The sequence below is a fragment of the Aegilops tauschii genome, chromosome 3, assembly GCF_002575655.3.
Source record: "Aegilops tauschii subsp. strangulata cultivar AL8/78 chromosome 3, Aet v6.0, whole genome shotgun sequence".
Taxonomy (NCBI): Eukaryota; Viridiplantae; Streptophyta; class Magnoliopsida; order Poales; family Poaceae; genus Aegilops; species Aegilops tauschii.
This window is the reverse complement of record NC_053037.3, coordinates 590,982,201-591,002,176: the sequence shown is the minus strand read 5'-3', so window position 1 is coordinate 591,002,176 and position 19,976 is coordinate 590,982,201. Positions and strand designations below refer to the sequence as shown.

Below are 19,976 nucleotides of genomic sequence, written 5' to 3'. Positions count from 1 at the left end.
CACCCCTTGTATGATCGGAGATCTTCCAGAGAAGGCTAAAAGACTTAAACGCGGACGCAGACACAGCTGAAGATTGTAAACTTGTTGTAGGACTCCCATCAAAATACTTGTTTTAGGATTATAGTATGGTTGCTCTAAGTATTTACGTGTACTATCTTCTTCCTTAGTTAATTTACTTCGAGCCGATAGTTTGTGTTCTGCATCCTTATTTCTCCTTTCCTTTTTTGCTTCGCCCCATGCATGGCTAAACGTAATGCCTCGGTTGTGTAAATCCTTGGTATCTTCTTTTCTTTTTGCAATTACAAAGGTGGTGTATACACGTACACACACCACGACATACATCAGACATGCTTAAGATTGTGGAGTAAACTTTTATTGAACCACAAACGTGTGAGTAAAAGTGAGTACTGTGATTTGAAGTTTGAACTATGGCGGGCGAAGTTATTTCCACGTATCCATTAGGTTTATTTGTCTCAAAGTATCATCGAGTTCCAGCATTGCTCTTTTTGAGATAATGTGACTAATACGCTTTGATTAGTGGTGAACTCAACCCATTATATCAGTTCTCCCTTTCCTGCTTTTATTTTCTTTTTTGTCTGAAAAAAGTAAAATGGTCTGATAATTGAGTCGAGTTCACTACGGATCGAATCCTCATGCCGTGGAACTTGAAAAACTCTGAAACTGGAAGCAAAATAAGCAGGATAAGTGCTATACACGCATGAATTAGCGAGCTATTGTCCACACATGACCAAGGTGGAGACTACTTTTGAAAACAAGGGGTCTCAGTATCATGAGTTAGAAGATTCTTTTTGTTTTTTCTAGTTGAGTTGGCAAGTTGGAGCAACAGCTGCATTGCTGAATAATGGTTCATAGTGGAACTAGTGGAAAATGATGCTTAGATTGAGGGGCTGATGGCACTTACAGCTTCAGTCACCGTCGTTACTATTCAAAATCTTTGGGAAGTTTTGAGAAACAAAGGTCGGAATTGGTCAATTAGTGTCTCAAATATTGAGAACCCTCAACTTACTTCATTGTCTGCATGTAGATAAAAATGTTCTTACCCACAACAAGGCCCATTGCACTTGGCCAACTTATACTTGGGACAGGCCGGCTACATATAGAGAAATATGTAAAATTTGCATGAAGGGCAAATTTGTCCCCCTCACCATATACATCCATTTTTCTACAATATGGATGACTATGATCCGAATTTGGGACTATCATATCTATGAAAGAAGAGAGAGCAATTTTTCTTCACATGCCTTTTCGGCACCTAAAACCATACTCTCCATTCCCTCTTATACACTACCAGGAAAGGGCTTATAGGTAAACTATAATTAGTGGCGGGCAGGACCTGTCACCCGCCATATTGTTAGTTTTCAAAAATAGCAGTGGCGAGTAGCAAAAGGCGACTACCATTGTAATTATTGTTGCAGTGGCGGGCGAAAATAATAACCCGCCACAAATGTGCTCCCCCAGAAGTGCCTGCGTGCTGAAAGGGTATAGACCTACTATAACAGAAATACTACCGAAAACTAATTTTCCTTTTCTCTGTGAAAAAGCGAAAAAACTGGTTTCCTGAATATACTCTAAAAATTTGTTTCTATAATGTTGCAACTAATTCTCGTTATTCAAACAACCACTACATTTTTTCTACGGACCAAACAACCACTAGATGCCATTTGGAGATATGGATCATATGCCGCAATAAACTTTGTCATTGGAAGATTCAGTTGTGATGGCTTTTGAAGTTTTAGCCTTTTTTAAACGAAAACATTAACGCCCACACGTGTGCGCGTCTGGCAACTCGCGCACACGCATGGATCCTCGTCCAACCAATTCTGCACGAATTTTCGCGCATTCTAGCAGTTTTTATGTGCCACGCAGGACTAAGCTGATGTGTGGGCATTCATCCGGTCGCCCACACGTTCTTTTTCACCACACGGGGGGCTGGTGTGTGGGCGTTTAGCAATTCGCCCACACATCAGTTTTCACGCACGCAGAGGGGGCTGGTGTGTGGGCGTTTATCACTTCGCCCACACGCCCGCCTCCTCGCCCACACCCAAAACTGGCAGTTGCCATGTGTTTCTGCAGGGTACATGGCAACTGCCCTAGCTTTGCTTGTAAGCAGATGGCAACTCTCTTTTACCGAGTTGCCATGTGTTTTTGCATGATACATGGCAACTGCCCTAGCGTGCACGTAAGCGGATGGCAACTCTTTCTTTTACATGGCAACTGCCCTAGCGTGCTTGTGAGCACATGGCAACTCTCTCTTTTACCCGAACATGTTTTTTTGCCATGCCTTTTTGTACTGCTACATGACAACTGCCTAGTGTTAGTGGGTGGCAACTCCTAAAGTTTTGAAATCTTGTTAACTACAGTAGACCAGACCATACATGGCAACTGCAGTTGAGCAACCATGGCAACTGTAGTTGTCCGACATGGCAACCGAAGTTCAGCGACATGGCAACTGCAGTTAAAGGAACATGGACGAGGGTTTGGACCATGGCAACTGCGGGACGCGCGGTGACTGTCACGCGGGGCGTGCGGGACCACGAGGTACGAGGCCTGACGTACGGGGCGTGTGGGCGTTATCTATTTCGCCCACACGCACGCATGTGAGAGGGATCGGGAGGGGAAAAAAGAGGTGTGTGGGCATTATTTGTTTTGCTCACACGTAGGTGTGTGGGCTGTCCTCTTATACACCATACAAAATGTGTGGACAGACCCCTTAACGCCCACACGTGTGACACTTATCGGCGTCCTTTTTAAAAGAAAAAGGAAGTTCGGTAGAATTTTGAAAGAAGAAAAAGCGCACATGAGTTGGGTACGAATTTCGAACGAGAAAGAAGTCACATGTGGTCGGTACAAACTCTACCATGTATGCCCCAAACAAAAAACTACAAAAGAAGTCACATGTTGTATCATACCAGGCGATCGTTGTCCAAAAGGAATTTTTCCTTTTCCGTCAGAGTCCGGCACAATATAAGCCGCCGTACGTGTCTACGCGGTTCACGTGAGCGAGATCTCCGATGGATCACACGGAGGCGTTGCCCGACGATGCGCTCGCGGCGATCCTCGGCCGCCTCCAGCCTCCTGACCTCGCCGCGTCCCGCTGCGTGCGCAGGGCGTGGCGCGCCGTCGTGGACGCCCGGCGGCTGCTGCTCCCGCACCTCCTCCCGCACTCCGTGGAGGGCATCTTCGCCAACTACACCGACCACCACCGCCCGCAATTCCTCGCCCGCCCCTCCACTTCCTGCGTCGACCACGGCAACCTTCACTTCCTGCCCGACTACACCGAGGGCTATAGAAAGATCGTGGACCACTGCAATGGTCTCCTGCTCTACGGCGACACGACGGAGTTTTTTGTGGCCAACCCCGCCACGCGGCGGTGGCAGCGCATGCCTGGAACGCACAATGATGGGGAATGCCGCGAAGCCTATCTCGCATTTGACCCTGCCGCGTCGCGGCACTACGAGGTGTTCTTGATCCCTCCTAAGGATCTAGGGCTGTTCGATGTGACGGACTGCGAGTTGGCGGAGGTACAGCCAGAACAGCTCGTGGAAGAAAGCTTCACTATAAGTTCAAGATTCTTGTCCAAACCTCGGTGGAGCACTGAGGTTCCGCAACACTCGACGGAATGGCCACCGGCCGTGTTAACGCTGGACGTTTTCTCATCAAGCGCAGGAGAATGGCAGGAAAGGTCGTTTGTCAGGGAAGGTAGTGCTACGAGGAGAGTGGTCAACCTGCGGGGTTCACTGCCGTTCACAAGCATTGGGGTGACAAGATGGCGCTACGGCGCCTACTGGCGAGAAGCATTACATGTGCTGCTTTATCGCGGTGCATTTGTCACAAGGTACATCATTAATATAAAATGTCAAATTCCCTTGTATTCGTAACACTAAAAGTTCTCTTGTTTATTTGACATCACCATTGTATCAGTACCACTAAAAATGATATTGACATCTTTATGGGCACCTTTGAAGGTTATCCTCATCTACCGGCAAATATCAAGTAATAAAAACACCAATAGATGCTAACGAACACAAAGTTGGACAGCATTATCTTGGGAGCTCCATGGAGGCTGTGTACTTTGCAAATCTTTGGGATCGAATTCGGATTTGGCACCTGAGTGAATCAAATGGTGAGGTAGAATGGGTGTTGAAGAATAGCATTGGCCTTGTTGAGCCATCGGCAAATATATATTCGCTCAACCCATATGAAATCTGCGGACCTTGGATATTTGATGACGATCATGTTCTTGACAAATATGGCAATAACAAAAGGCTTGAGAATGTGATTTCTGATTGGGACTGGGATGATGATAATATTCTCGATGAGTGTGGACGCCATCCTGGATACTGTCCGTTACTTGGATGTCCATTACTTGGGTTTCACCCCTACAAAGATATTGCCTTCTTCCATGTGGGGCTAAAAGCAGTGGCTTATCATTTTGATAGCTCAAAAGTTCAGTACATAGGCTATATGCGTCCAAGAGATATCTCATGGTCGGTTGATGAGTCCTTTATATACACCCCTTGTATGATCGGAGATCTTCCAGAGAAGACTAAAAGTTAGATGCGGACGCAGCTGAAGATTGTAAATTTGTTTTATGACTCCCATAAAAAACTTGTTTTAAGACTACTGTATGTTTGTTCTAAGTTTTTACGTCCGATAGTTTGTGTTCTGCATCCTTGTTTTTCCTTTTCTTTTTTGCTTCGCCCCATGGCTCAGCGTAATGCCTCTCGGTTGTGCAAGTCCTTGGTATCTTCTTTTCCTTTTGCAATTATACGAAGGTGGTGCATACAGGTAAACACACCACGACACGCATGAGGCATGCTTAAGATTGAACCACTTCGTGTGAGTAAAAGTGAGTACAATGATTTGAACTATGGTGAGCGGAGTCAGTTCCATGGTATCCATTAGATTTATTTGTCTCTAGTGTCATCAAGTTCCGCATTTTGCTTTTTTGAGATAATAATGTGACTAATACGCTTTGACTAGTGGTGTAAACAGGTCAGCAAACTTATCGACATATCTTTGTGCAAAACGCGCTTGCACGTTGAATGTGACCGAAAGCTCGCTAGATGAAACTCCCAATTTCCTGGTGACTAGCCTTCTAGCTGATTGTCCGAGGAACAGTTTCGTTCAATAAAGCTCCCTGATTTGCCCGCAAAAAATATATAATATTTCTTCCTTTCCTGCATTTTATTTTCTATTTTTAATCTGAAAAGGGTAAAATTGTCCATAATCGACTCGAGTGCACTGCGGATCGATTCCGCAAGCCGTGAAACTTGAAAAACTCTGAAACTATACATGCATGTGATAGCTAGCAATTGTGCACACATGACCAAGGTGGAAACTACTTTAAAAAACAAGGGGTCTCAGTATCATGAGTTGGAAGATATTTTTTGTTTAGTTGAGTTGGGAAGTTGGAGTAACAGGTGAATTGCTGAATAATATTTCATAGTGGAACTAGTAGAAAACGATGCGGCCGGGGGTGAACCTCCTTTTCCAAAAAAAAAGTAGAAAACGATGCTTAGATAACTACACGTTGAGGGCTCTTGCAGCTGCAGTCACCATCGTTACTACTATTGGGAAGTTTTGAGAAACAAATGACGGAATTGATCAAGTATTGTCTCAGTTTTTCTTTTGAGAACTACTAGTGTCTCAGAAGTTGAGAACCGTCAACTTACTGCAATATCTGCGGAAATTCTCAGGGGCACATAAGTGCAGGTGCACTCACCTGCCAAGCCCGGCCGTCCGAAAAATTCTCAGGGGCACATAAGTGCAGGTGCACTCACCTGCCAAGCCCGGCCGTCCGCTCGATTTGCCTCGTGATTCGTGAAGTAGATGAATCCCGCACAAGCGCACTGTAAAAACAGAAAATCTCTCGAAAAGCCTTAGGTTTCAACAATGAAACTTACTGATTTTGCATCATAAAATGCCCAGTTTCAACAAGTTTCAGAGAGAGTATTTTGACTAAAAAAGTTTTGTCGGTCGTACACACAAAATATTTGATTTGTATCGTTCGCTCGTACTAAGTTGCAAACACTGAAACTTAACATTTTTTTTCAAAGTCTTCAAAATGAGTATTTGACAAAAAACTACGACATTAGGGGTTACCGTCCCACAGAACTACCACTTTCAAAAAAGTGACTGATAACTACTAAAAATTTCTAATTTTGTGACTAAAAACTACCACTTTTGAAAAAAGGCCAGTTTAGACGATTTAAACATGTTTATGACATGCGGGGCCCACCCGTCAGAGCTGATGTGGCGGCAAAGTCAACTCCGTTTATTTTGACCGTTACGTTGACTGTTATTACAAGTGGGGCCCACCTGTCAGCATCAATCTTCTTCTTCCTCCTCTTCCTCTCTCACTTTGGCATTTCGTTGAACACTTGCTGTGCATCCGGGCTTGAGCTCCGAACTCCTCCATGACGACGCCCCGGCGCAGCACCTCCCTGGCGTTGGTTGGGGACTGGAACGGCGGCGCAACCACGGCGGCTGGAACTATGGAAGCGGCCGCCGAAGCTGACGGAATTTCCTCCGAGGCCGTCTGCGCCACCATCGGACGCAGCTCCTCGATGACGGCCTCCTTGAGGATCTTGTGCTCGAGCAAACTCGGTGCGCAGGCGGGACTCACGCTCCTGCAGCTCCTCGACGAGGCGCGCAAGCTTGGCGGCACCCGGCGCCGTGGCCGCGCGCGCCGGCTACACCTGCACAGAGTACAGGAGGTGGGCGACGAGGAGCCCCAGGAGCTCATGTGGGAGCTCGGACCAAGGCAAAGCCTCCTCCAGCTCCTCGACGAGGCGCACGAGTTCGGCGGCGTCCGGCACCGTCGTGCGGGCCGGCTGCACCTGCACGGAGGAGCAGGAGGCGGGCGACGAAGCGCCCCAGGAGCTCATGTGGGAGCTCGAACCAAGGCGAGTATTAGCTAGGTTGGTTCGTGCATGCCGGTGGCGGTTGTCGCCGGCAGAGGTGACCTCGTCGGAGTGACGCGAGGGAGAGAGGTGGTCGCCGGAGTGGTTGGGCAGCTCGGGCTCTCCCTTTCCAGACAGGATCGAGGCATGGGGAGAGGTGAGCGCCGGCAGTGGAGGACGGCGGAGGTAGCTCGCGGGTGCACACAAGGTGTTTGAGGAAACGGCAAAGAGAGAAAGGAGGAGGAGGAAGAAGAAGAGTGATGCTGACAGGTGGGCCCCACTTGTAATAACAGTCAACGTAACGGTCAAAGTAAACATAATTGACTTTGCCGCCACGTCAGCCCTGATGGGTGGGCCCCGCATGTCATAAACGTGTTTAAATCGTCTAAACGGATCATTTTTCAAAAGTGGTAGTTTTTAGTCATAAAATTAAAAAAAATTGGTAGTTATCGGCCACTTTTTTGAAAGTGGTAGTTCTGTGGGACGGTAACCACTAATGTGGTAGTTTTTTATCAAATACTCCTTCAAAATGGATCTTATTTGAAAGCACTGGCCGCGAGAAACACAAATATGAAAACAGAACTTTATTTAAAATTTTCATTTAAAAGATATAAAACTTTAAAGATCAAAAGCCAAAATATAAAGCTGGCACCAGGACCAGAGTGCCCCTGCACTGCACTTGCGAGCCGTAAATCCTCTTCCGCAATGTCTGCATGTGGATAAAAATGTTCTTACCCAGAAGAAGGCCCATTTTACTTGACCAACTCAAAATTGGGCCACGGCAATCATAGAGAAATTAGGCTCAAGAAATGGGGAGGTCCTAGTCAGCGCCTTCGGTGGCAACGGGAGCACCTATACAGCGCCGTACGTGCCCGCAGCCACGGGAGCGCGTACCTCCCTGCTCCCCCGCGCGCCCTCATGGGCCGGCCCATGTTCGGGGCAGGGAGCCCCTTATTTTTTTAGCCTTTTTTCTATTTTCAGCTTTATTTTGTTTTTAAAAAATAATTAGTATTTCAGAAAAAGTTACAAATTGTCCAATTATTCGGGAATTCAAAATTTGTTCACGATTTTTTTTTCAGGAAATGATAAATTCTCAATGATTCAAGAAATGTTCGCAATTTCAAAAATAATGTTCATCTATTCAAAAAATGTTTACAATTTCAAAAAATGTTCACGATTTCAGAAAAATGTTCACGATTTCAAAAAATTGTTCCTGATTTCAAAAAAAGAGAAACAGAACATTAAAGAAAAGAGAAAAATAAAAATATTCAAAATTTCAAAAAAAATGTTCACGATTTCAAAACAATGTTCACGATTTCATAAAAGTGTTCACTATTTCAAAAGATGTGCACGATTTCAAAAAAAGGGAAACAGAACATTTTAAGAATAGAGAGAAAGAAAAATGTTCACGATTTCAAAAAAATGTTCACAATTTCAACAAAGAGAAACAGAACATTAAATAAAAGAGAAAAAGAAAAATGTTCACGATTTCAAAAATATGTTCACGATTTCAGAAAAAGAGAAACAGAACATTAAAGATAATAGAAAAATAAAAAATTAATCAGAAAATGTAAAAATAAAAAGGAAATAAAAAATAAAAAGGTAAAAATAAACAATAAAAACTGGTTCTAGGAAGGTTCTAGAACCTTCCCAAAATCGGTATTGAGGAATACCTATATGGGCCGGCCCAAAAAGCTGCGGATGCTCAGGGGGGTACGCGCCCACTCGCTATCGGGCGACCTACGCGGCGTATAGGAACCCTCGGTGGCAACTAGTGATCCCGGTACTCACACTGGCACACTATTTGGCCAGGCCCAATAACACGCGCTTTCGCTGGCTGGCACGTCGCTTCGGTGTTAGTCTTCCTGTGTTAGCTGCTGACTGGTTTTGCTTCAAGGAAAAAAGCTGCTGACTGGTCGCGATTGATCGGTGAACCGTTGACCAGTCAAATCGTCAACTTAAAGAAAAAACCAAAAAAAAGGGAATAAAAACATGAATTCAAAAGAGTACATGAAAATTCAATAAAAGTAAGCAAAATTGAAGGAAAAAGTTCATCGGATTTAAAAAAATTCATCAAATTTGAAAAAAGTTCATTGATCTAAAAAAAGTTCATTGAATTTGAAAATTCACCAAATTTAAAAATAAGTTCATCGATTTTCAAAAAAGTTCACCGAATTTGAAAAATATTCATCGATTTGGAAAAAAGGTCACCAATTTGAAAAAAAAAGTTCATCTATTTGAAAGAAATTAATAAAATTTTAAAAAACATCAATTTAAAAGAAATTTCACGTATTTGCAAACAAATTCAACAAACCAGGATGAGAACAAAAAAAGGAAAAGGAAAAAAGGAAAAAGGAAAGAGGGCAACATAATAATAAAAGAAGGTGAAAATTCATTTTTAACAGATCCCAGTGGGGTGGTCTGGCGGTTGCACCTGTATAAATTCATCAGGTTCGTCACGGGTTTGAATCCAACAAGTGCGCTTTGGTTTTTGCGGGATTAAACACAGAAAAGAAACCCTAGATGGCCCGGCCCATCGTGGGAGCGCTGCTACTAACGGGCGCGCTTTTGTTTTTGCGGGATTAAACACAGAAAAGAAACCCTAGATGGCCCGGCACATCATGGGAGCGCTGCTACTAACGTGCGCGCTTTTGTTTTTGCGGGATTAAACACAGAAAAGAAACCCGAGATGGCCCGGCCCATCGTGGGAGCGCTGCTGCTAACGGGCGCGCTTTTGTTTTTGCGGGGTTAAACACAGAAAAGAAACCCTAGATGGCCCGGCCCATCGTGGGAGCGCTGCTACTAACGGGCGCCAAATAGGGTTTGCCCAGAAAACTATGTCCAAAGCCTGGGCGTACTTTTTTGGATATTTATCTAAAATTTTCTTCAACTAAAAAAACTAAAATTTCCTGTGTCAAATCATCCACGGCCATGGCAAACCATCTATAAGACAACATCAATTGTATTCCGATGCAACTTATCATTGATTAATAAAGTGGGGATTGACTATTCGTCACCCTGGGTGAGGAATAGTTATTCTTCACCCCCTCTATTTTACCACCAATGCACTGTAATTTTACATTCTGTAAGTTTTGTCTTATTTCTGACGTAAAAAGAGACCGTAAGAAAATATATAATCACCGTAAAATATTTTATGCTATATAAAATTACAAACGTAAAAATATAGTGTAAAATATACATAAACTCCAATTTTTCTTGTCTTATAACCTATATTTTAATTTTCTTATACCAAATTTTACGTAGTGAATCAATAGAAATGTAACTATTTGAATTTCAAATGTAATTTAATTATGAAGTGATCGTAAGATTACCTCGGGTGAAGAATAACTTATTCTGCACCCTGGGTAATGAATAGCATCACTATAATAAAGTGAGCCTCTTTAGACTCAAGAAAAAATCTCTAGGGCAGCATCAAGGGTCAAATAGGTAAAACTTGCATGGATGGCAAACGTGTCCCGCTCACCATATAATGTAAAAAAATTACAAGGCACTTATTGACTTTGATCCGAATTTTGGCTACACTTTCTGGCCATGACAAAGAAATGGTATCTACTCTTGGTGTCCCCCGTAGTCTCTAATGTGCTCTAAATTTTATAACACAGGTGCTCATGCCTACTTAAAAAAGGGAGAGTGGATAATGTTTTCTTGACATCCCCTTTTGTTCCTAGGCAAGTCAACCATGTGCTGCTAGCATCGTCCTCGTTGTAGTCGTCACTGCTACTGCTATAACCATGTGATGCGCTCAGTCAGCGATGTGTTCCCCAGGTGATTAACTAATAGAAAGTTCCGAATCTTCAGGTATAAAGTCCATATATCTTGAGAAAAGGTTGAAAAGTAATTCCAAAGTTTGTACAATCTCAGATTGGAGGATTGAGAAATTTAAGTCTAAAGTTTGGCTTTAGCTTTGAGCGTTTACGATTTTCCATTGAAATCTCCTGCCGATTAATCAGAATATTTAAAATTTTGCACGCTAATAGCAAGAAACCCGCGAGGGTCAAGGGAACCACATGTATGGAATACAGATGTGCACATGTCCCACAAAACATCCATAAGAATGCATTGCTACATGCCTTCGAATTTTCCAGCCACCAACATGATGAAACATGTATGTTTTGTGTCATACTTGTGGTTCTCTCCCTTGGATTACCAACATGATGAAACTCTCTTATGAGGTGGCGCTTTGAAAATTTGGAAAAAAATATCAAGTTGTCCAAGTATCGAATGTATTTTTTTTGGAGAAAGACAGGAGCTCTGCTGAATTCAATAAGAGAGAAAACCAAATATAGAATCACCTGGTTTTTCAGAAAACTAGGTTGAAAACCACAGTATTGAAAGGGACAATCGTGAAAAAACGCCAAAAAAGAACAGGATACAAAAAATCCAACAATGCCGATACCGGCCAACTCAAAGTCCACCACCATCTTGCCCACAACCCAGAGATGGGTGGGCGAGCTCTTCGGAGACGCCTTCAAGAAAGATAAAACGACACCCATGGGCGCCATCACCACCGGCATCGACCCTTGTCGAAGACTTAAGATTTCGTGCAAAGTGACCCTCAACAGCCCCACCAAAACTCGGGAGAAGGCCGGCCAAACCAACAAACCCCATGGCAATCCTTGGAACTAGCGGGCCACGGTCTAGTGAAAAGGGGGAACTCATCGGCGACAAGTCCAAAGAGGAATCCACCGCAATCCATCGTCGTCAGTATCCTTCGACCCTCATCAAACCAAGGCTTTCGACCCTGCAACTAACCGAGCCACGGGGAAGGAACCCAACCACTGTCGACAGAGAGCAAGCCGCGACCGCGCTATACCGGCAGTAGCAAACCATCACCGCCGGATCCGAGAGCCCTCTAATCGAACCGCAGTGCCACCATGGAGGCGAGTCAACGCTAACGAACAACACACCACCACCAAGCCTCAGATCCACCGCGAAGGCCGAAGCCCAACCATGCCCAGATCAGGCCCGCTTCCTCCACTGCACGCACGTGCCGCTGCACTTGTTGCGTGTCTCCATGCCAATCCTCTAGCTGGTCGTCGTGCCATCGCAGGCCCTGACGGCCAGCCTCGTGGGTTGAGCTAATAGATGGGGACCGCCCCGATCTGGGCCTTCGAGCCCGCTCCCGGGCAGCCGCCAGAGCTGCCGAGCCGCCCACGCCTCCCAGGCCGCCCACCTCACCACATCGACCGACGCAAGAGGCTCGACGCCGCGCTGGCCATCACCCTTCACTTGCCGCCCTCCGCCATGAGCTTCCCGGCTCATTGAGGGTGCCGCGGTAGGAGAAAAGGAACCGATCTGCCGCCGCCCGCTCCATGCGAGCTTTGCCTGCAGGGGCACCAACAACGGCGAGGGGAGAAGGAGGGTGGGGGTTGCCGACGCTTGGTGGTTGGGGTCGCCCCTGTGTCGCCTTGGGGAAGGAGCGACGCGGGCGCATGCGTCTTGGCTCGCTTCTCTCAAATATCGAATGTATTTCTACCACATTTATTATATGCCAAAGAAGAAGTATGCTTATCATTAAAGTACAAATCTGTCCGTGCGGTGGCTCAGGAGTGGACAGGGTGGTCCAATTTCTGGTACCTACTATGTAGCACCAAAAAGGTGAATATTTTCATTGCTGGACCATCCTGACCCGTTGGGCTGGCTACACCGCTAAAATCCATCAACATTAACCTTGCAGCATAAATGTGGTGCCAACTATTTCCATTAATGCAGAGGAACCGTCCCCACACCAAGATATGCAGATGGCCTGTACATGGGCTGCCAGGATGCAATTACGGATCTGACCTTGACAGTTGGCTACCCTTACACTAGTGCCGGTGTGCGCTAGTGTAATTTCACACGTCCAGCACCAGTACAAATACAGGCGTGCCGGCCAGTTTGTGGTATACGCCAGTAGAAGCGTGTACATTCTGCGGTTGGAGTAGATCGAGAGCTGGGCAATTCCGAGCCGTGTAGGGTGCAACAGGATGCCGGGGATGCGCGGCTCTGCTCCGGTGCTTGCACTGGCGATGCTCGTCGGAGTCTTCATCGCCCAGGCCCCTGCAGGTATGTGTGAATCTGGTGTACGAGTTTGGAAGTGGATCCGTTGTTCTTTTCTTTTGCCTTTTAACATTAACTAGAGAAGAAGTGGATCTGTAAGAACTGTTCATCTTTCTTTTTGTGATAGATTATTATCGTAGAACAAGGAGATTATGTGCTACTACGTCTTGATTTGATGAAGTCTTCTCTTATGAAGTGGACCGTTTCAGATGCATTTATTAGAGAAGGCGCAGATCAGGTTTTGTAGAGTAGTGGGCTATTCATATATTTTTAAATATGTGACCCCTTTTTTGTGAGGTTCTACTATAAAAATGATAATGAGTTTATCGGATATGCATATCGGTATCGTTAAGGTTTCATACCAATATTCATGAGAATAAGTTTCATAGCCACAGCCTCCCCCAGAAAATTGTTTCATAGCCACAGGCCGAGTCCCACTGATCTACTGTGACAAAGATCAATAAATGTCCTTCATTTATGTAGTACTTGGTACCAATTTTCATGAATGTTTTTTGTCAAGTTCCATAACTTTTTAGACATATTTGCTCAAGGATAACTGATGTATCCTAATAAATGTACGCATGTTTCTTTCTTTAGAATAGTCAGTATACGCTGTTTACAGTGGTACTCCCTCCGTTTGGATCTACACCAAGATATGCAGATGGCCCGTACATGGACTGCCATGATGGCCTGTACATGGATCTTTCTTTTCGTGATAGATTATTATCGTAGAACAAGCAGATTATGTATTACTACGTCTTGATTTGAGTGAGGTCTTCTCTGACAAAGTGGCCCGTTCTCAGAGAAGGACCAGAGGATTTTTGTAAAGTAGTTGGATGTTTATATATTTTTAAATATGTGACCCCTTCTTGTCCGGTTCTACTATCGAAACAATAGCGGATTTGTAGGATATATATGCATATCGGTACCGTTAAGGTTTCGTGCCTATGTTCATGAAAATAAGTTTCATTGCCACAACCTCCCCCAAAAAATTATTTCATAGCCGCATGCCGAGTTCCACTGATGTATGCTGACAAGATCAATAAATTATTCCATACTCGGTCGTATTAAATTTGCGACACTTATTTTGGATCGAAGTGAATACTAATTTTCATGAATGTTGTTTGTCGGTATCTATATTATTTTTAGACATATTTGCTCAACGATAACTGATGTATCCTAATAAATGTATGCACTTTTTTTTCTTAGAATAGTCAGTATACGCTGTTTACAGTGGTACTCCCTCTGTTTGGATTTACAAGGCTTATTTGATTTGTCTTCAGTCAAAAAAAATTTAAGCCTGACTAAACTTAATTATGAAGAAAAATATTAACATATACAACTTCATATAAATAAAATATTATTTTTTTAGAAAAGGAGGAATACCCCGGCCTCTGCATCTGGACGATGCATACAGCCACATATAAATAGAATATGGAAATAGAGTATAAGTCATGGTACATCTAGTGGTATTTGATTTACTGATGCGGATGCCGATTTTATATAAATACGATATGAAAATATGATTTATTTGGATATTTATTTGCTTGAATTCATTCTTCGGTGTAGGTGTGCAATCCATTGGCGTGTGCTACGGCATCATCGGAAACAACCTCCCGCCGCCGAGCGACGTGGTCCAGTTCTACAGATTCTTGGGGATCACCAACATGCGCGTCTACTCCGTCCAGCTCCAGGCGCTCGACGCGCTCCGCGGCTCCGGCATCAGCCTCAGCCTCGGCACCACCAACAACGACGTGGCCGTCCTCGCCAGCAGCCTCTCCGCCGCCGCCGCCTGGGTGCAGGCCAACGTCAAGCCCTACTACCGCGCCGCCGTGGACGTGCGCTACATCTCCGTCGGCAACGAGCTTGCTAGCGACACCGCGCCGAGCATCCTGGCGGCCATGCGGAACCTCAACGACGCCCTGGCGGCCGAGGGCCTCGGCGGCGCCGGCGCCGGCATCAAGGTGTCCACCGCGGTGAGGCTGGACGTGATCGCCAACTCCTTCCCGCCCTCCGCCGCCGTGTTCGCGCAGCCCTACATGGGCGACGTGGCCCGGCTCCTGGCCGCCACCGGCGCGCCGCTGCTCGCCAACGTGTACCCCTACATCGCCCACCGTACCAGCCCGCGCGACATCCAGCTCAACTACGCAACCTTCCAGCCGGGCGCGACGCCGGTTAGGGACGCCGGAAATGGGCTGATGTACACCAACCTCTTCGACGCCATGGTCGACGCCCTGTACGCGGCGCTTGAGAAGGCAGGGGCGCCGGCCGTGAGGGTTGTGGTGTCGGAGACCGGGTGGCCGTCGGCCGGCGGGTTCGCGGCCACGCCGGAGAACGCGCGGGCATACAACCAGGGCCTGATCGACCATGTGGCCCGCGGCACACCCAAGAGGCCTGGGCCCATCGAGGCCTATGTGTTCGCCATGTTCAACGAGAACATGAAGCCCGGGGATGAGACGGAGAGGAACTTTGGGCTCTTCTACCCCAACAAATTGCCCGTGTACCCCATGAGATTCGCATGAACATCCCTATCCCTAGGCGGCAGCGAACCACATGAACTCGCGTGGGTTTAATTTGGTGGACATTAATTAGATTGATGCGTGTGTGTGGATCTAAAATTTGAAACAACATTGAAATAAAGACTTTTCTGTGGGAAAAATAAAGAGTTGTTTGTGTTCGTGGCTTTGTGCATAGCTTGTTCCGTTGCTTTCCATCCTTGTGGCATGTACAAGGCAAGGTGCCAAGACATGCGCTTAGAAAAATAAATGGTCTTTTTTTTTTTGTCTTAAGCTCCATCCTTCTTTCGATAGGGGAGGTGTCCGATTGTACATTTGGTAAGGGCATCTTCAACGCTGACCCGCAAATCAGACACCACATCCGTTCGCGGATTGGAGGGGACCAGTGCATGACACTAGATGGGAGCTGGTATGGGCCTTCTAGCTTAAAACTACGGGAAAAAAACTAAAACATGTACCGAACGACCATCTTGTACGAGCGGCCGCCCTACCCGGCTGCACCACCATTGCCGTCCGTGTCGTCGTAGCCATCCCTCTAGCGGTGGAAGAATGCGGCTCCGCCACGGTAGCCTTGTTTGGTTGCTGCCTAGTGTTCGCAGAGAAGACACTTAACTTCCTCACCGCCGCACCCAATGCGGACGGCGCCCATGGAGCCCTGGCAACGGCCTTGCTCATGCCAGCATTGGCGGAGCAGTCGCTAAGCAACCACTCCTAGCCGATCTAGGCGAGCTCGCCGTGAAGCCGGCGGCGCCGCCTAGTGGCCGTGTCTGTGGTGGTGATGGGACGGTCGAGGGCCCAGACAGCGGCCGTGTCTGCGGTGGTGATGGGACAGTCGAGGGCCCAGAGCGGCTGGGTCAGGGTCGTTGAGGACCTAGGCCGGCGTCACATCTGACTTGGCGAACACCGAGCGGCGAGCAGCGTTGCGCTACTCATAGAGCACCTGTTGCGTCGCTGCCCGCTCCTCCGCGGACATGACGGCCCCCGAGCCGGAGGGACCGCCGCCGCAGAGGAAGTGGAGAATGGTGCCTCGTTCCTTAGCGATTGCGGACGCAGTTCGTCCTTCACGAACCGCCTGCGCCGGTTGCGGCCGGGCGGCAAGGCCGACCCGTCAATCCGGGCATAGCGGCTGTGCGGCAGCGACGCCGGCTCCTCCTTCAGGCGTCGCCCGATTTGGACATCGCGGTTGCGTGCTGGCTCCTCCTTCACGCGGCGTCCGATCTAGACGCCATCACGGTTGCGTGGGAGGGACGCGGGCTCCTCCTTCATGCGTTAGCGCAGTGATGAGTGATATTTTTATACTCCTCTACCCTTACTTTAAACCAATATAGTTCATTAAAACCAAGATATTCACTTTGATATTGCCACTAATGCCTAATAAATGCATAGGATTCCAAAATCCTATCTTTATTGTGTTATCATAGGAGATGGGCTAAATATGGACGAAATCAAGTGAGAACATTTATGTGAGTAAATGAGAAGATAGAAGAAATCAAGTGGAAGCGTGCCAGCAATTCCAGAGCGAAACACAGCGTTCCATGTGACCTCCAACACTCGTATGAGTGGTCGTATGGCATGGAAACCGATGCTCCTTGTCCATGAACAACTTTTATAAATGGGTTGAGGCCGAAATGTCAACATAACAACCGTGAGTGGAGCCAGAATAGAGTCATCTTCATCCCCTCTTCATCAACCCAAGCCGCAACCACTTGCCATCTCCATAGCCACCATCTCCATCTCCACCATAGTTTTGCCTCCTCTAGTCATACTTGTAATCGTGCATCGCACATGACATCCATTGTAAAACATATTATCAATCAATGTACCTTCATGATGTGTTCTATGATGTGTTCATCGTGTTATCTGATCTCCACGTGTGAGTAGTTTGGTAAGATATGAGTTGAGGAAAGAACCTTGCAACCCGATTAATTGTTGTGGGGATCCATGGAAGCGATTTGAATTAACGTCATGTATGTGTAAAATAAAATTGTTCCGTATATGTCTCTTGTCTCGTTCGCATTCTTCATCTCTACAGGTACCAAGGATCATGGAGAGCGAGTCATGAAGAGGCTAAGGGTAGGGGGCGTGAAGTGTTATTCCGAACACTAGTGACAGAAAGGTTTAGTATGGTAACATGGATCCTATCTTTAGGGATTCAAGAGGTGTAGTCATTATACCCCCACTACTTTTGTCTGATTTATTGCAATCTTAATTATCGAGGCAACCCAGTCAGACAGATAGGGCCTTCGGTTGGATAGCCGACACTTGATGTAGGACGTGTGCCGGTCAAGACGTAATTTGGACACATCCCCCACTTCAGTTCATAACAAGCACATCTCGATAGGTGACTTCCAATGCACAAATTAAGATCATATTTGGTCTCAACACAATTATATGGTTGTAAGCATTAAGACCTCATACCCGTACCTATTTTTATTATGAGTGTTCTCCTTCATTTGTTTGATTTCAATCCAGTCAAAAGATGGAATTGTTTCTTTAGCAAAAGCTTTCTTGAGACCCTAGCTTCAAGGGGATCATCCTCTCATGGGTTCGATAACTTAGAGTCACCTCTAGGGAAAAAGGAGAGAATCATTTCTGCTCCATATCCGGATCACCAAAGTAAGTAATCACGCAGTGGGGACAGAGATTCCTCCTTGACCGGACACAGCGATGAGGGTGGCGTCGGGCCCATCTGACGAAGCGATCGCTCCATCATGAGCTTTATCTGACAGATGGATTCCTAGTCTACCAAAGCGGCCTCCGCGAGGAGGCACGGCTGTTGCTACGACTGCTGTTGCGGCCATGACGCCTGGTTCTCCTTGTCGCCAGAGGATATGATGATCTCCTCCTTGTCGGGGGAGCTAGTCGATGTGGATGTCGAGGGGGCCGTAGAACGAGGGCAGCGGCGCCATGAGCCGCCTGACGAAGATCTATCGCCACAGAGAACCAATACTTCGACATTGCCGGAGGAGGAGAGGCTCAGAGAGGAGGAGGAGGGGCTCAAAGAGGAGGACAGGGTCAGAGAGGAGCAGGTCTGGATGTGCATTGCCCGCTAAGCCCCCCCCCACTCTGTTTTCAGTTTGCCGAAAACTTACGTCCAGGCCGGTTGGGAGACCGATACAGGACCACGTTGGATGGCAAAACATAGATCATTCCTACGGTGCTTTTGCACAGCTCTCACCTTCCAATCGAAGGCATATGAAGATACACATGCTATTTGTTGGGTTGTTGCACACTTTTCAAGCTTATGGTTATTATTTCATTTTTTAGGGAAGCTTTTTATGCCCTAGGTTGTAAGGTTTTTCGGGATTTTTTGTGTGCCAACATGCTAATAATATAAGCAATGGTTTGTCAAAAAACAAAGTGGCAAAACCCCATAATTTTCGGGGGTACAAATTAGAGAAAACATTGGGGGGTGGGGGTAACTCATAACGCTAGATTGGGTCAACGTTGATCCGAGTGAGACTCACATCACAACACATTGATAATAGGCGGGGGTTGTGAGCACCTTTAAGTTTGGCAACATCCTGATAGTCCCATCAATAGGGAGGGCGATGTCTCCAACAATTTGGAGGCCATGTTACTGCGGTGCTTTCATAGGGCGGCGAATTGTAGGCATGGAAGCGATGAACGTTAGCATTCTCAGGGAATCTCCCACTAGCCGTCACCCAAAATGGGAGAGCGAAACGACAATGGAAGAAGCCGTGGTTGACCGACTTAGAGTTCACACTGTAGACGTGCAGGTCGCCTTAGCAACGAGGGGCCTCTTCCCCAAAGAGAGAGGTGCCTAGATGGGAGACCGAGAGAGGAGCCAACTGGAAGAACTTCTCGTTTGACGAAGTGTAATATCCCCGGAAAAAATCATCGAAGAGGGAATCGATGCCTCTAAGCCGAGCAAGATATTGGGGTGGAGATGCATTAATGGAACCACAATAGGGCACCCATGCTATCAGAACAATGACTAGGCAGTTCCACTGAGGTGAGCCAACGAACGAGGGCGTGCAGTGACTAGTTGCTAATCAGCAAGAATAGAATGTATTGGCATTCAAAGCATGGGTGAACGTGCCTGGCATGCGGTGACCGATGAGTAATAACATTGCCATTCAGCCAATACTCCATCTATAATGCCATTTGTCACCTGTCACCGAACTGGACAAATGATATGTCCCGATAGGTGGGAATTAGGCAGATAGGCTACAAGAGAATTTCCAGGCACCAACATGGTGAAATCATTGGCCAAGTGTAATTGGCACATTAACCTCTGCAATTAAACTCCCATATTCCTCATCTACGAAAAAAGCTTACCAGTGCATGCAATCATTGTGGAATTAACTCCCCTCTTTCACCCCCACAAAAAAGGCTCGGCCGGTGCATGCAATCCTTAGCAATTAACACACTGTTTTCGCCGAGATTAATCACTACACTAAAGTATTGTCTTGGTCGCATTGCACTGCATAGGACCCAACACACCCGAATG

At 46.4% G+C, this 19,976-nt stretch overlaps 1 protein-coding gene across 1 annotated transcript; it reads left to right on the top strand.

The window, feature by feature from the left end:
- Window positions 1–12,825: 12,825 nt before the first annotated feature.
- Window positions 12,826–15,663, top strand: LOC109784512 (glucan endo-1,3-beta-glucosidase GIV). Its single transcript, XM_020343110.3, has 2 exons — window positions 12,826–12,992; window positions 14,556–15,663. Exons 1-2 carry the CDS (start codon window positions 12,914–12,916, stop codon window positions 15,506–15,508), a joined length of 1,032 nt encoding a protein of 343 aa, XP_020198699.1. The 5' UTR covers window positions 12,826–12,913; the 3' UTR covers window positions 15,509–15,663.
- Window positions 15,664–19,976: the final 4,313 nt, after the last annotated feature.